This window comes from Vespula vulgaris, chromosome 18 (assembly GCF_905475345.1).
Source record: "Vespula vulgaris chromosome 18, iyVesVulg1.1, whole genome shotgun sequence".
Classification (NCBI taxonomy): domain Eukaryota; kingdom Metazoa; phylum Arthropoda; class Insecta; order Hymenoptera; family Vespidae; genus Vespula; species Vespula vulgaris.
The window spans coordinates 478,396-496,029 of NC_066603.1; the positions used below are offsets into that span (position 1 = coordinate 478,396).

At 38.9% G+C, this 17,634-nt stretch overlaps 3 protein-coding genes across 6 annotated transcripts in view; 2 read left to right on the forward strand and 1 right to left on the reverse strand.

The window, feature by feature from the left end:
- LOC127070449 (serine/threonine-protein kinase 32A) overlaps window positions 1-17,634 on the reverse strand; it is a 42,357-nt gene that overhangs the window by 14,573 nt on the left and 10,150 nt on the right. The gene's annotated exons all lie outside the window — the stretch shown is intronic.
- On the forward strand, window positions 172-8,925 carry LOC127070453 (protein Star). Of its 3 annotated transcripts, none has more exons than XM_051008455.1 (7): window positions 179-685; window positions 1,146-1,510; window positions 4,451-4,657; window positions 4,889-5,102; window positions 5,286-5,450; window positions 5,526-5,717; window positions 5,818-8,925. In XM_051008455.1, exons 3-7 carry the CDS (start codon window positions 4,452-4,454, stop codon window positions 6,001-6,003), a joined length of 963 nt encoding a protein of 320 aa, XP_050864412.1. In that variant the 5' UTR covers window positions 179-685; window positions 1,146-1,510; window position 4,451; the 3' UTR covers window positions 6,004-8,925. The 3 variants fall into 3 exon arrangements, with proteins under 3 accessions (XP_050864411.1, XP_050864412.1, XP_050864413.1); XM_051008456.1 differs by having other exon boundaries at window positions 1,349-1,510; XM_051008454.1 differs by having other exon boundaries at window positions 172-1,510.
- On the forward strand, window positions 10,774-15,107 carry LOC127070450 (facilitated trehalose transporter Tret1-like). 2 transcript variants are annotated; one of them, XM_051008449.1, is made up of 5 exons: window positions 10,774-11,158; window positions 12,445-12,974; window positions 13,053-13,358; window positions 13,456-13,658; window positions 13,737-15,107. In XM_051008449.1, exons 1-5 carry the CDS (start codon window positions 11,077-11,079, stop codon window positions 14,005-14,007), a joined length of 1,392 nt encoding a protein of 463 aa, XP_050864406.1. In that variant the 5' UTR covers window positions 10,774-11,076; the 3' UTR covers window positions 14,008-15,107. The 2 variants fall into 2 exon arrangements, with proteins under 2 accessions (XP_050864406.1, XP_050864407.1); XM_051008450.1 differs by lacking the exon at window positions 10,774-11,158 and adding an exon at window positions 11,182-11,833.

The following is a 17,634-nucleotide window of genomic DNA, read 5'->3' on the forward strand; positions in this document are numbered from 1 at the left end:
AATTAGAAAAGGAAGAAGGAAAAAAAAAAAGAGAAAAAAAGGAGAAAAAAGCCAGAGATATAAAAGAACCCACGATATTTCTTCTTCTTTAACAGTCTACGTTAGGATCAATAACGACGTCGTGTGCATTCGCTCGAGTCTGCTTGAAATAAATCGAATAAACCTCGACTAAAGACTGCGAGAGAGAGAGAGAGAGAGAGAGAGAGAGAGAAAGTCGACAAGTTGAGAACCCCTGTTCTCTCTACCTGGCCAAGCTAGGAGAACGGTAGAGTGTCCTCGTAAAAGCGAGCGAGAAAGGCGATCGTGTAAAGTTGAAGGGGATAGACGATGAACGGGCTAGAGTTCGACGGTGTGGGCCGTTTAAAGAAGGACACCCGATGTATAGAGGCACATAGAGAGGGAGATAGAGAGAAGGCATTGTACTCCTCGTCGTCGTCATCGTCGTCGTCGTTGCCGTCGCTATCGCCGTCGCCGTCGCCGTCGCCGTCGTCGTCGTCGTCGCCGTCGCCGTTGCCGTCGTCGTCGTCGTCGTCGTCGTCGTCGTCGTCGTCGTCGTCGTCGTCGTCGTGGTGGTGTTGGGGCCGTTTCCAGGTGCCAGCGAGGAGGGCACACGCAGTCGGTGCTCGTCACGAGCCAGCAACCGTCGTCCTCCGTGCCACACCGTCCTCTCTTCTTCTCCAAACGTGTGCGTGTTCCATCTCGTTCTCTCTCTCTCTCTCTCTTCCTCTCCCTCTCCCTCTCTCTTTCTCTCTCTGTCTTTCGTACGATGAGTCAAGAAGAAGGAAACGTCTCTTTCTCAGAGAGGACAAACGCCCGACGCTGAAGTCCCTCTCTCTCTCTCTCTCTCTCTCTCTCATGAATACGAAGAATCGTGGGAAAGAGAGAGATCGGTATATACAGAAAGAGAGTGAGTCGGAGTTTAAGAAGAAAAGAGAAAGACTCATCGACAGAGCTGCACTGCGGCTATACCCTCCTCTCTTTCTTTCGCTCCCTTCTAGCCGACGACTCTCAGTCGGCGAGTAGTCGCTTTGCGAGTCGTAGTCCCTCATTCTCTTTCTTTCCTTCTTTGTCATGACTCCTCTCCGTAGAGAGGAGGAGGAGACATAGAAAAGTTCCTTTACGTTTACATTCTTCTCGGTGCAAAGCGAGGACGCTACTTCGTAAAGTGCACCGCGCGTGTGGGTCGGCCGGACGAAAGGAAATCGAGAGAAAGAGAGTGGGAGAGAAAGGAAGAAGAGAGGGGCAAGAGGAGGAGGAGGAGGAGGAGGAAGAGGAGGAGAAGAGAGAGAGAGAGAGAGAGAAAGACAGAAAGAAAGAGAGAAAGAGAGATGAGCACGCTCTCCTACAGTCGCGCAAACGAAAGCCGAATGTGTACGGGACAGCGAGCGTGTCACGGACGAGATGTAAAGCTTCCCGCGATCGAAGTACGGTGCTGTTAAAGCTGCGTTTCCATCGGCATTTAAAATCGACCAAGAAAGAACTGCCAAAAACTGGAGCCCGTCAAGACTAAGTACGTATCGATAAACAAAGAAAAAAAGAAAAACAAAAAAAAAGAGAGAAAGAATCCGTCGAGTTACGAGCGTGTTTTGGATTTTAATTCCTTCGAAGGGAACGTTCTTTTAGAGCGTTGGATAGTAACAATTATGTGAACTCGTTTGTTTCTTCTTTCTTTTTGTTATTTTCTTTTCCTTTGTTTTTTTTTCTTTTTCTTTTTTGTGCGGGCCTATCGGTGCACGAAAGTGTGAGTGATACGTAGGATATATAATATATGAAGTTCTCTTTTAAACGCAGTGAATCACGCCGATATCTTTCTCAACTTGTTATGCATCATTTTTCGTTTTTACGACTATGTTATGTATTACGGATATGTTTACTAACGACGTGTATATACTAGCGTTTACGACTAGAGAGACCAATGTGAAAGCTATGCGAACCTATCGTATCCTACCTACAACTTATTACATTTAAATGATATATATGTACGTTGAAATCGATCGATCGATATCGCTCACGACGAGAGTGGCATTACTTCGCAAAGGTTTCAGTCTTTCCTCCAAATGACGATTGTTTTCTTTTCTCTCTTTACGTTTTATTTCTCTCTGTCTTTCTCTCTCTTTTGCTTGCTTTTCCCCTTTTTTCTCTCTACCATCGCCATAAATTCAATATAAAAGGCAAAGAAAGCTTTTAACGATGGAAAACAAGAGGATCACGTTTTTACAACTTGCTTTTTTTTTTCATTTCTATGCGCTTCTCTGTCTTCTTTCTATCTTTCTTTTCGTTGTTTTCCATTTCACCAATTCGGATGTTTGTTGCGTTGGTACGTAAAGTTGGAATTAGAAAAATGTCATTCGAGTGAAACGAGTAGGAGTCGTACTCTCCCAACAAAAACGCAAATTTAATGCTTTGGTAAAAAAAGGTGAGAGAGAAAGAGAGAGAAAAGAGAACTATCATTTGCACAATGCTCGTTTATTGGAACTAGGTAAAACGTATAGTGGCCGATCCGTTATTCTCTTGTTTGACGTCAAAAGAAAGGGGTAATTAGATCGGTCGTTTGTTCTCTCTCTTTCTCTCTCTCTCTTTCTGTCACACCGTCGTTATGTCAAAAAGATCGAAGACCGAAACGCGAAGCGTTGTTTCGTTTCCATAATTAAACGAAATTGTTGAATTTTACGAACATCGAGCGTTCTTCTAATTGCACAACGTTCGTCCGATGTCACGATTTGTTATATTTTCCTTCCTTTCTTTCTTCCTTCTATTCAAATATCTCCGAATCTTTTACGAAAAAGAGAGAGAGAGAGAGAGAGAGAGAGAAAAGAAAAAGAAGATAAAAAGAAAATACACGAGAGCGAACAACGAGGAAAAAATCGAAACGAACGAATGACTCTTTAATATTTAAAATAACTTCTTTACGTATCTTTAAAGAAGATCGTCGTAACGCGTGAAATAGGAGTAAAAGATACCGAGAAGGTCGAATATTGGAAGTCTTATCCTTGAATGGGATGGTCTTTGCGAACGGCAGGTACGAAAAGGATACGAACCCGAAGACTTCCTTTGTTCGGAATCCTTATATGTGTACTCGTATGGATGCGATAGGAAAAAATTTGTTTAGAAAGTCTGTGCGCGCCGGCCGTGAGTCACGTGTAGTAGTAGAGACACAAATACATCCAGATATACCTGACCGTGCGACTCGCCTAAGCGCCGCCTTTACACAAACATCTATTACTCTCATATCTTATGGCGAATGGCAACCTTTTTAATTAACGTTTATTTGTAATTTTTTTTTTTTTTAATTGTAAGGAAAAAACTTGGAAAGAAATCCTATATAGACGGGACCGTACAAAGCGACAACCTCGGCGATTTATTTTTTAATTAAAAGAAGACAAGATCTTAGAAATGAAAGAAATAGATTGTAAAGAATGCAAACGATTATTCCGCGAAACCTTTCGTAAATCGTTTTCGAAATTAATTTTCAATTGGTCGCATCGTATTCGATCGTTCGTACTCGACGAGTGTTCCATAGATTTCTTTCAGAGATTATTATATTTCATTAGAAAAAGCGTAATACGAGAAAAATGTGTTAATGAAATAAATTCTGCAAACAACGACGGCAGCATTATATCGAACGTTTCGGTGTTGGAAGGTGTGTCGTTTACTCGCTCTGATTTTTCTTACTCGAGGAAATCCGATAGGATGGTTATATTTTATTCGAACGATCCTAAAACTCGAGAGGAAATTAATTAATGCCAGGCGTATCGCGTGTCCGTGAGCAAAGGAGGGTGAATCGAATCGATAGACAACGCGTTTCTCTTCGAAATGAAAAAACAAATGATTTCTTTCTCTCTCTTTCTCTCTTTCATACGATCGATTATTTTTCCAAGAAGTTAAAATTATCGGTACGTGCCAGCTTGCAAGGAGGTGAATCGAGGTCGAGACGCCTACAATAAGCGACCATTGTGTCACTCCGATATTCTTGAATTAAATTGGATTCAACAGAAATATCAAACGTTGCCATTCTATTCCGATGAAAAGAAACTATCGAGATGATCGATCTAATAATAAAAATTTGTATCCACCGATTATATGCTACGACAATAAAATTGGGAAGACTGCGTGGAGTTAATTAGCTCGTTTGCTTTCCGAGCGACGTAATCTCTTCCTTTTTTTTTTTTTCTAGAAGTAAGCGCGCGTACAAAAATTATTTACGATGCAAATGCCTTTCGAAGTTGTCGACGGGGACAAAGAACGAAGGAATAAACGTACGAACGTCGTTGAAGCGACGAGAGAGTCGTTACGACAGGTGCACTCGAAATCTCCCTCGGAACGACAATAAATTTACTGCCGAGAACGTAAATAGTCCGGCATGATCGCCACGTGTAGTAGCGAACCCTGTCCCTTTGAAAACAAGGGTAAAAAGAAGGTTAAAAAGAAATTGTCCGTTCTATTTCGACAGGATGGCTGGGCCAGGGACGGCCTCAGCCGGAGTTGGAGGCGGAGGAGGTGGTCAACAAGTAACAGCGGCCTCGAATCTCCCTGCTAACGCTTTGCTAAGCTACAAGAGGACCTGGTGGCGAAGAGTGGCCCCCTGCTTGGCTTTTCTGGCAGCTTTTTCAACCGCTATGGCGTTACTTCTTGTTTGGAGCGAAGCTGCTGCATTGAGGTAAACTTTTATTTCGACGCTCTCAAATTACGATCATTTTTATTTGCATCGTTCGAGGAATTTTCGATTAAAGCGCGTTAATTAACTCGTTAATCATTTTACCGTATCGAATAGGAGTCCATTTGCATCGATTCTTATTCTCTTTTATTGCTACCGATCTCAAGGGTGATCATCAATTTTCTCGCAAACGAGAACGTTCGAAACTTTAAAGCCGACCTTTCGATATTACAGAAGGCAAGCCTTCGACGCGAACATGACGAGGGACTACGTACTTTACAGCGTCTCCATGGACAATCCTCAGCTGATCGCTTACATACGCGAGGTTCATTTTAAACCAACGACTCATCAAGAGTTCTTAAACGCTACGCAAACCTCCGAGGAGAAGTACGTTGCGAGTTTGACGCAAAATAAACGCGAGGGTGTCTACATCGAATATATCAGCAGGGTAGGATTTACTTTTCATTTATGATTTATCTTTCGAATTTATTTAATCGCATTCCGATCTTTTTGATGCGCCAATTCGGAGAACTTTTTTTTTTTTTTAATAACTATCTAGACATCCAATTTCAATCGTAGGAACAAAATTGCCATTTATTTTCTTCTTTCTTTTTTTATCCTTCTCTCTCAGATAGGAGCAATGTCCAGTACAGCCTGGCTCGATTCGAATTTGAATTGGAGAGGCGTCTTGATCCTTACAGATCCTAGAAGCTTCTTCGAGGCTCAAAAAAGCAGTCGTAATTCAAAAACGAGAGTACTTCATTCTTGCTTGAGTACCGACAAAGTCATAAAAGAAGTAAGCCTTCGTTTAAGAAATTTGTCGAAAGAAAATAGTGATCGATCGGCTAGATCGCATTCTTTGATATTTCAGATAACGTATCATCAGGAATCCGAGGTCCAAGTTACCAAATTAGGCGAAGGACCGAACAGTCTTGTGTCGTCGGACGAGAGTTTGCCGACGACCAGGTTGAAATGTTTTCCTCTTTACAGTGTACTGTTGGCTTACAACGTCACAACTTTAGATTACTTGAGTCTCGACAGTCCGGATATTCAAGATGGACAGGTAAAGTTGAAATTTTATTTTTCATTCGTCATATAGGATATTTGTTTCCTTTATTTTTCCTTTTTTTTTATCGTTATTTGACCTTCTTTATCACGGACAGGTACTAGACACGATCCCTTGGGAAATCATAAGGATATCTGTTCTTTCTATACGTTGGAGTACGCATCATAGCACGACGGAAACGAAGAATCTCATCGACAAGCTCAATAGCAGGAGATATAAACTCGTCGAAACGACGGACACTGGAAAAAGGATATTTATTTACAGCACTCTCTTAAAGATCTAATTCGTCCGAATTAGAAAATATCGTCGTGGATCGATCATGGACGTAAGGAGAAAGAGAAAGAAAGAAACAGACGACTCTTGCCTTTCCAAAGTCCACGAACTTATCGTAGATCCTTAAAATTTCGTCTGATTTTGTTTTTTCTTTCTTTCTTTCTTTTCTCCGTCTCCGCAAAGAGACGTACTATGGGTACTTAAAATCAAGGATCGAACGTCGTCGAGCAGTCCCGATTTTTACATTCGTTAGAAATGTCCAAATTTAACGATCGTCACATCTTATTTTCGATTCTCGCGCGACGAAATTAAGCTCGCAATGACGATGACGATAACGACAATGACGATGACAACGATGACGATGACGACGACGATGACGACGACGACGACGACGAAAACAGCGACAATGACGATTTCGATCTCGTTCGTTTATGTCGGATACATTACTCTTTGCGATTTAATCGATTTAATCTTTTTTCGTTTTTCCCTTTTCATCGATTGTACACCGTATCGTATTTAACAACGACGATCAAAAGCGAGTGAAAGAGATTAGGATTTTATTTTCCGTCCATGCGAACGTTACACATGACAAAGACTGAGCTGATCGAGCTTAATCGCGAGAGTTATCAGAGGAAGAAGGATCGAACGAATACGCGATGCCTTATTTACTTATTTACATGCATACACACATGCAAACACACACACACACAAATACACACACACACACACACACAGAGTATGCAAACCAAAAAGCTACGAGAAATAGTGACATTTACTTTCGTACGATTTTACATTATAAGTTCATTTTTAATCTAATTATAAGCTAAGTTATATAACAAACCACCGAACGTTTTACGATGGAAAGCGTGTATTTTATTTTCTTTTTTTTTCTTTTTTTTTCTTCTCCCTTTATTGCGGAGAACTCGTTGCGTCGATGAGGTGAGATGAATGCAAGAGAATGTATATGTATGCGAGAGAGAGAGAGAGAGAGCGAGAGCGAGAGCGAGAGAGAGAAAGAGAGAGAAAGAGTACCTCTACAGAGATAATCCGGTGAGATACTCCCGAATACCTAAAGTACGGGCCTTACTAGAATGTAAGATGATATTTGATAAGGATAATTTAGAATGTTTTACAGCGTAGCAAAGATATCGGCTAAAGAAACGAGACGAAGATCTCTTTGATTAGAGAAAAACAATATCGATCGAATGGCGAGCTTCGAGATACGAGTAAAAATTTAGAACTTTCGTCAAACGAGTTAAGTATCAATCGATTTTTATGAATATAAAAATAAATTGAATGTACGACGTTTAATCTGAAAAAATATTGGAAAGAAATATCAGAAACGATCATCGATATCGATATTTCTTCTTGCTACTGTATTTTGCGAAGCTCACGTAGGCCATTCGCACGATGTATTTATTCGAAGAGCCCGTGTTATCCTTCGTAGATCATTCCAGGACTCGCCTAAATCGAGACTCGCACATTTTTGCTACTATATTACTTATCTATGTACGTATGTACTCTGGTCCTCGTCTAAAAGACGTCTTACGTTACATTTTTCCGCCCTTCTCCCTTTTCCCTCCCCTTCCTTCTCTCCCTTCTTCTCATCCTGTGACCACTCGATCTTGTGCCTTTTTCTTCGTTTCTTCTATTCGTATATTTTTTTTTTCTTTTTTATCATACATATTATTGATAACGTACGTGTAAGTTGTATTATTGACGTCGAGTAAGTTTTTTTTGTACCTTTGCTTTACAAGAGAGCGTCGATTCCTTTTGAGAGCAATAAATAGGAAATATATTTTGAATCACGCTTACGAATCTTTCATTCATTTGTAAAATCCCCAATATGTATTGTACATTTCCGCTTGAATCGCGATATCCAAGTTCGTGCATTCGTTGATATTCTATTTGAAATAAAATCGATCGTCGTTCAAAGCTCTAATCGCTAAACAAATCTTGTAGCTCGTTCGTTATTGGCTTTGAAGTTGTGATAACGAAGCGACTGCTTTCATAGAAAGAAAAAGAGAGGGAGAGAGAGAGAGAGAGAGAAAGAGAGCAAGTGGAGTACCTCGTTTTTCTTTATTTTCCTTTTCCATTTTTTCCTTCGTAATTTTTTGCTAACCGAGCAAGCATTACTCTTTTTTCGTTCGTAACTCGCTTTAATAAATCAGATAACGAACGTACGAAGAGTGATATCGATCGCCAATGAAATATTTATCATAAATGATTTATTGATAAATGAGCTTTCATTGCTATTATCGAATGATCATAAACGACGATATTACTGGCGATCGTTTATAAAAATTTATTTCACTCATTCATTCAAATTTTTATTCGACCTGCACGTGGCTTTGATGGTTCCTAATAAAGATAGCCCTTTCGATCGAGAATAGATCGAGACGAACTGTCGTATTTTATAAAGGATGCTTTGAATAAAAAATAGTCATTCCTTCTTCTAGACGGACTTCTACGAAGCCGACTGAAAAGGGATCGTTTAAAGCGCTTTAAATATTTGCGATCTGTGTTATTATCGTAACGAGTCGGTACGTCAATTTGAATGATCATTCCTGATAACGAAGCGTCAACGTGCCAGTCTCAAGACAGTTGAGTGAGATGTTAACGAGGATCGACGTTTTCGTTTATCGTTCTCGCACAATCGTTTCCGTGTATTCCAAACGATAGATATATCTTTATGTAATTAGAATAAAACGTTGCATACGATCTGAACGAAAGGAGATCTATTTGAATTAGACTAATGTGTCATAGACTCGAGAAAAAAACTGACTCGAGCGACAAACGTAATTTATCATTCTCAATGAAGTACATATATAGGAATTGTCACAAGACTTGTAAAAAATTGTAAAAAAAAAAAATAAAAAACAAAAAAGACGAATTTAAAAGAACGATTAAAAGGTTCGTTTTCTACCAGAAAGACAGCTGCTCATTAATATGCAACGTGATACCTTTGATGTAGCACCTTTCTTTGCTCGCATTGCTGGAAGATGCAAATGCTTTCCAACGTCGTCAACCACCGACGGTAACCGCAGGCTCTGCGTTCGAATTAGATTCTCTTTAGCCTTCAAAACGCGTTGGCATACGTTTATTGCGTTCCCAAAAGACCGACAAAGGTACGACTAACCGTGTATAATCGCGTCTACAATTCAAATTCAAATTCATAGAACGTCGGACTAGAAAATTCGGACTACGAGGCCAAACTTATTCCGTTTTCTCTTTATCCGGATGTTTACTTTCTTCAGAAAAAATTTCTTCTCCAATGGGATTAAGAATCAAGAAGAATATTTTCAAGGAACATATCGAATCGTATACGAGTATCGATCGTTAACGAACGATCTTCCTCTTATCTTTCGATTTGAAAAATATCGTCGCTTGAAAAAATTGATCGTGCGTCGATCAATGAAAAAAGGAAGAAAATGATTACGACGATCAAGAAATTACGTGGGGTAATCGATTACTCGATTCGAGTATTGATTATCCAATTCTTGATTCTGGAGGATCAAGCTATAGACGTTTTCTTGTATAAGCACAAGTCAAGAAAAAGAGAGAAAATAAGATTGTAGCGATTTGTGGTTTAAACGTTTCTCGATCGACTTACTCGGTTAACTCGGAGGCAAAGTAATACGATAATCCAATCATGAAGTTCTCTTTTCAAGCAAAAACAAAAAAAAAAGAAAAGGGAAAAAGAAAAAGAGAGAAGAAAGGGGGATGAACCGATGATCAGAATCGCATCATAGAAATTATCTCTATTGACGTTGCACGACGTTAATTATTAGCGAACAGATGCGATCGCAAAGGTTCTTTTTCTTTTTTTCTTTTTTTTTCAAAAAGCATAGAGGACCGAACCAGTGCAATCTCCTTGCGCGTCCATAATTATTTCCAACAATCGGCGTAATGTTCGTAATCGCGCGATAGAGTCGATCGATCGATGCGCGATAATTGTTCTGATAATTGTTTTACCTCTAATGCTTTCGAAAAGACATTTGCGCGTTTATTAACTCTCGTTTAACAAAAGCGTTAATGATCGTTAGAGCTTGTAACACGACGAAGGAACAACGTTCGGTTTGTGCAGTAATTCTTAAAATTAGAACAAGAGGCGTCGTTATCGAAATATTCCGTTCGATATATTCTATAAATTTATCCATCTAATAAAGAAAGAACGAGGAAATGAAACAACGCGATCGTTCGTACATGACAGAAACATTGAAACTCGGTAGGAAACCTAACTATCTACTCGCAAAAGCAACGTTTAGTTTAATGCAAATTTCCTAAGACCACGACGATAGAACACGTTTGCCGTCAAAGGCACGCGAATACGCAAAGCGGTTTGCAGAAATGCGTTCCCGATGAGATCCTTTGATGGCAAGTCCCTTTATTTGCTACGAGTAGAACGATCGATGTAGTTACTCGATTTTCAGGGATTACAAACTGTTAAACTGTTATCGATAGACTCGAGAGAATCATTGACACGATATTACATCGCGTCGTTTATTAATTTTTCATTGTTATTTCTTAATTTTCAAACGATACTTCAAATAAAACACGATAATCTCGTCGTTCACGAAACTGGAACATTATCGAGAGAAACACAAAGGATTCTTAAAAGTCTGTATTTTATCGTTTCTATGGAAGGCCGAGCCAATCGGCGCCAATAATGTTGAATAGAATTTTCGACTCCGCTAGTTGATTACTGTTTATCGTGATTTATAAATTTTTGTATTTCGCCTCTTTCGAAGTCAATAGATAAGTCCGATTAGTGATAATGTTGGTTAGATAGTGGCGAGTGTGATATACGATTAGCTCGTTCTCGACGAGTCCATTCGGTTTTCTTCTAGCGAGTTTGCTCAATTCGAAATGTAGCTTTTCATCATTCGTATTAATTAATTTGCTAAAGAACATCGAAATCACGCGTCTTCTTTTTCCTCTTTTTCTACTTCTTTCGTTCTTTTATATCTTTCCTATTTCATTTTCATCGCCGTCGAGGATCTTCTTCGATCGAAAAAGATCTCAAAGAGTGAACGTTTTCGTCGTCTACTTTCTCGGAAAAGAAGAATTCTAAATCACAGAAATGGAGGAAACAGGAATGCTAAACGGTGCACCCGTTCGTCAGGATAGCAAGAAACTCTGGCAGTACTTCACGACGATTTCCGGTATTTAAACGAGAGCTCTAACGTTTCCCCATAGATTTTATTTTTCTTCCGTCGAACGAACATTCCGAGTTTTGAATTGGAAAATGATCGAATTCAAATTTCTTCCAATTTCATGTACGATCGGTACGAAAGGGGGTAGATAAGCCGAGTCCAGTTCTTTTTCATTTTTTTTTCTTCCTTTTTTTTCCTTCCTCCAATTTTTTCAAGTGCAAAAAAATGAATCGATCGTCGTCTATCTCTCATTCGATATAAGCGTAAGTGTCTTATCGAGAATGATTACGTTTATCCACTTCGAAAATACGAATAGAAAAGAAAAAGATAAATAGGTACTGATTTCTCGAGGTTTAAAATTTTCCAGAGAGATCTATTATTTTCTTTTTTCCTTAAGATAGAATAAGATAGTGGAAAGTTCGGTAATATTTCCTGTTTAGTCGGTCACGCCCTTTTGACTCGACGATCGGAAAAGTACGAGCGAGGCTTGTAACGTCAAGAAACATAGATGATAGCTACTCAAAATCTTATTACGTCGAACCGAGAAAATATTTGAAAGCTAAGAGAAATCTTCCTTTAAATCTTCATTCCATTGGCAATGGTAAGGCACACGAATGATGGAACGAGTGCTTTCAAAGAAGAGTGGATAAGTAAAAGCTCTTCGGATTCCTCCTATATCGTTGTGTACGTACCTACGTAGTTGATTTTTCAAAGGATCACTCCCTCTCCTCCTCCTCCTCCTCCTCCTTCCCCTCTCATCCTCTCGTTCCTCTCTTCTTCATTTTACGGTACACAAGTCGCGGTATTATTTTTCTCTTTTCAGTAAACTCCACAGCAGCGAGTTTGTGGAAAATTTAATGGTGAAACGTCGTTTTTCTGCTCTTTAACGATTAATAACACGAGAGTATGTACTTTGAAACGGTATCTTTCAAAGTACATACTCTCGTATAAAAAATATTCCAGATATATCTACGTTTCTTCTTCTTCTTCTTCTTCTTCTTTTTCCCTTCCTTTTCTTTGAAAGAACGAGCTACTTTGTACTCTTTTTAAGAGGTTTCAACTTTAAACAACTCAAGTCTTTCGCGTATAAATACTGCTCTCTTTTTAGGCAATCCCAACAACGTTTCCTTCACAACGAATTTTATCGTTGGATGAAAATTAATCATTCCTAATGTCTTCCGATAAGAAATCGTCGAACGAAAGAGATGCTAAAATTCTTTGACTTCGAATAGAGAAATATAATTCGTCTTATCAAATAGAAACAAATAAAAAGGAATATCGTGTTTTTTCTATAGTCTGCTTATTGGCTGTCGGTGTTGGAACAGCTATGGCATGGACGGCACCGGTATTGCCTCTTCTCTACGAACCTGACAATTGGTTGGTGATAACGAAGGACGAAGGCTCGTGGGTTGGTTCGTTGTTAGCATTGGGAGCTATGTTGGGTGCTTTACCATCCGGCAAAATGGCAGACAAATTGGGTCGAAAAAAGTCCCTCATGTTGTTGGCCGCACCCTTTCTAATATCTTGGGCGATAATCATCGTAGCCTCTAGCGCTTGGATGCTCTATGTAGCCAGGCTGATCGTTGGTACTAGCGTCGGTGCATCTTGCGTTTTGGTACCCACTTACATCTCCGAAGTCGCTGAGACGTCGACCAGAGGCACTCTCGGTGCTTTCTTCCAATTATTTCTTACAGCTGGCATATTATTGGTCAATGCATTAGGCTCTATCGTCAGTTACACGACTCTGGCGATAATCTGTGCGCTCGTCGAAGTTGCATTCTTGGCGACATTCTTTTGGATGCCTGAGTCACCACAATGGCTCATCGTACGTATCGTTCAAACGTTCCTCCTTTTATCTCCTCGAAAGAATGTTTATAATAATCTTAAAATATCCTTCCTCTAGAATATGGAAAGAAGATCAGAAGCCGAAATGGCGATGAAAGTACTTCGCGGTGACTCTTACAATCCCAACGAAGAGATGACGATTATAGAAAGCGCAAAGGAAGAAGCATCGTCCAAAAAATCTTCCTTCCTCGATATCTTTCGTACGGTCGGATCTAGAAGAGCTTTCATATGTTCTTGCGGCGGTATGCTCTTCCAACAACTTTCCGGAGTAAACGCCGTTATTTTCAACACTTTGGAAATCTTTCAAGCGGCTGGAAGTTCTTTACCTTCCGAAGTAGCCGCGATAATCGTTTCATTGGTTCAGGTAATTTCTTTTTCCTGACGATTCGCAAGGAATGTTTGAAAAAAAGTTTTCTTATTATATTAGTTTTTTATCTTCTGCCTCCCTCCCTCTCTTGCAGGTGGTAATGTCCGGTGCAGCGGCGGCGATCGTGGACCGAGCTGGTAGGAAACCATTGCTCATGTTCTCTTCCGGATTATTAGCTATTTGTCTCTTAGCATTAGGCATTTATTTCAAAAAGAAGGACGATGGCGATGACGTCAGCTCGTTAGGTTGGCTACCACTGGCTTCTCTGACTCTTTTCATGGTTGCCTTTTCCGTTGGGTAAGCCAATCGAATAAAATTAATGGGAGCGTATACATCCCAATATATCGGCTAAATACTTTACTATGTTTGTCATAGGTTGGGCCCAGTGCCTTGGATGCTGACCAGCGAATTGTTCACTGCCGAGTTGAAAGGGATCGTCTCTAGTGTCGCCGTTACGCTAAATTGGTTCTTGGTCTTTTGTGTGACAAAACTTTTCCCAGCCATGACAGAAAAGCTGGGCATGGGTGGTACCTTTTGGTTCTTTGCAGTAATCATGGTGGTCGCAACCGTCCTCACTTACTTCGTATTGCCAGAAACAAAAGGGAAATCGATCAGAGAAATTCAAGACGAATTGAATGGCGTTTGATTGGCGAGATCGCTTCAGGCTCCACGTAAAACTTTGCCATTGTTTAATTACGTACGAAAATGAAATAGGATTACGCAAATTTTCAAGAAAAGACACGGGATAATTTCGTTTCTTTACGCCTGTTACATGGCAATTATTACGATCAAATTATAATCTGGTAATCGCTGTATTCAATTACTGGAACGTACTTTAATTGTCGATAATTGTCCGAACCATTGTTAGCTGTAAACAAATATGATGAAACGTTCGTCTCGGTGTTCCGATCGATAACTCTCGTGAGTTTGACAATGATGATGTTAGAATGAGAGAGAGAGAGAGAGAGAGAGGAAATTTGTACGTTCGTTTCTCATATGATCGACAAGTTTTGACGATTATCGATATATTTTTACATGCGTTCACGTGTTCCCACACACGTTTTCATGGCTCGAACGTAATAACGAGCTGTCATTCGCAAACTGTTTCGATTCCAATGGTCCTCCGGAAAATTTTCAAGAGGACGAATAAGATATATTATTTCTATTATTGAGAGCTCTAGTCGATATTTATGATAAAATTCGGATAAAACGAAAGAAAAATTATCTAAATCGTTGAATTAATCGATACGATATATCAGATATCTAGAATCAATTATTTGCAGAAAGATCGTAGGGTTTCATGTTGCTCCGAGGACGTGTTACTCGTGAATGACCCGTATATTGTTGTTGATCATTTAACGTAGTCGTTCGTTTCTAAACAATATTCTTCGAAGCAGACGACCTTGTTTGAAATAAAATACGTACGATGGAATTATATATATACATATATGTATTATATCGTTCAGTATTTGAAATATGTTATGCTTGAAGGTAAATTAGATATCGTTAAGTATTCCAAAGTCACGTTTGTCAAAAAAGAAAAAGAAAAAGGAAAGAAGAGAGAAAGGAGAAAAAAAAAACAAGAAAAAAAAAGAAAAGAAATCTATTCGTCTTCGTTACGGATCCATTATCATTAATAATATTTCAAAAAGAATCAAAATTTGACAAAGCAAATATTAAATCTCGCTATTAACGGTGTAATATGTAATTTTTCTTATTAAAATGTTTATGGAAATGTTTCATGTACTTTGTCCTTGACTATACATACTTTCTCAAGATATTTACAAATACCAATAGCTTATGAGTAATACGGTTTACATCGATAGGAAATTTAGAGATTAAAGTTGCCTACTGAAAATCCCAGATAATTCTACGAAAGAAAGTAGATAATCCTTTTCGACGATTGGTATTACATCTTACCCACTGTCCGATGTAATAAATCATTTGACGCGGACCGTACGTAACGATGCAATAATTCATTGTAATTTTATTGCACGTTACTTGTGATAAACGCTAATAAAAATATTTAAGTGGCAAATATTTTCTTCGGTATGTAACGTAAATATACGAGACAATGAAAATAAGAAATGTAGCGTTTGTTGGTCGTGGAAAAAACCGATATTTGTTTATCACAAATAACATTTACAATGCCATGGAATGATCGATGGAATTTTTACGTGTAAATATCTTTTGTGTAATGTTTGTATTTTATCTTCAATGGAAGAGAAATAGAAAAACTATACGTGTATTCGTAGTAATTCATTATCTTCTCTTTCTCTCTCTCTCCCATTGTTTTGTGTACGATACAAGTTTTCTTTGTATCGTTCGCGATAAAAACACGAAATCAATCACGAAATTGAACGTGCATAGGTAGATAAAACGTAGAGATGAGAGAGATTACGAGTAACGCAAAAAAAATATTTTTAAAACCGGTATCGATATTCCAACGGTGAGAGCAACTTAATAACTACGAGGTATAAATTTGTCGCAAGTATCTCATAAACCCGAAGGCGTGAATTATGATAGAAGGCACGTGCGAAATGGAAATTAACATTGTAACGACTTCGTATTCGAGTATCCATCCAAAAGGATTTCGAAGATCCACGAGCTTATAGTTTCAAACGTAATTGTCTTGCGTTATTCGTCACGTTGCATGGAAAAGTTTTCCGCATAACTATGATTTTTCTACCATGGATATCAATCTTCGTTTATAATTGTTGAAAAACTCGTTGGGTTACGCGTTGTTATATACATAACGAATGTTAATTATATTCCAAACACCGGCATATTATGGATTATCGTAAGGAAGAAATGAAAAAGAAAATAAAAGGAGAAAGATTCGGTGTACACGCGTATTTCCTTTCTCTCTTTCGTTTTCTTTACGGAGAGAAAATTTCACGGTATATTATTTTATGGGAATTTAGTTAGCTGTTGCGTCATGAAAATTCCATTGCCTTGGGATCATCGTTTTTCTCACGAGCACAATTCTCATTCTTATCGTTATTGATATCGTCGGCCACAACGACGTGTGATCTCATTTTCCAATCTCTTCGAGCACTTACCTTTGCAAAGTATTACGAAGTATGGAAAGATTGATCGATACGTAACGGCGATTCATCGAGAGAATCGATCGCTCGGAATTTCAACTTCTGTGACCTTCGCGTTAATTTCTTGGATAGAAAAAAGAAAAGAAGAAAAAAAAAGGAGAGAAGAAAATAAGGATAAGCTTCTCCTTTTTTTCGCCGTTAATAAAAATGCAACATCACGGACGTGCGAATCCTTTCGATCATTTTTTCCCTCCCTATCCATCATCGCGTAATCCGTTTTAATGTATAAGCAACCATTGTTTTTATAGTCCTTATTAGTATCCGGCTAATTCGAATGACTTTATAATAAAGCAACATTGTCCTTATTCGAATCACGATCGTTCGCGGCTGCCGCACGTAGAGCGATTTATAATGGTGTGACGTCATTTCGAATACAATTCCTTTTTTTTGCACGATCTTCCGTAGATTTTGTGTGACGTTACGCAAACACGATACTACGAAATTTCGTGCCGAGCATGGTCAATGAAAAAAAAAGGAGATTAACTCTTTGGTTACGTGCTTAGACAAACGTACGCACGACTTTAAGGCATGTCATTTCCTTTCCTTTTTTTTCTTATTATCCGCTTCGCGAGTTCTAACGAAATTGACGTTATATCACAAAATCGAGATAAATTAAAGGTATGTAAATCAATGTAATATTGGCGATATATTAATAAATCATTGAAAAATTAACGCTACTTTTATTATCTCGAAGAACGTGAGCATGGCACGTCGTTGTGCTAATAAAACGCGTCACTGGAGTTCCTCATTAATAAAATTTCACGGATATCGATGTCTACCTTCGTCGATAGATTTATACTTTGTCCAAGACGATCGTAATGCACTCATCGAGGAATGTTCCGAGTTCCATCGTGTGAAGGTGAACATTTGCAAAGTTTTTCGTTAGAATCGATGAAACAATTGTATTTCTTTTCTTTCTTCTTCTTTTTTTGAGAAATGATAAGCGAGCTCTTTAGTTGCGAGATTTCGGAGAAAGAGGAGCGACAAATCGTATACGACGGACTATTTAAAAAGATCTCCCGACGAGGTCCTCTCTCGTTCGTTCCTTCGCGTTCCGATGCGCAACGTTTGACTTTCTTTTACTCCATTTTATTGCAAGCGTTCTTCGAACGGATAAGCGAAAAGAAAGTGGATCGTAGAAGAAATTGGAACGAGAGGAGAAGAGA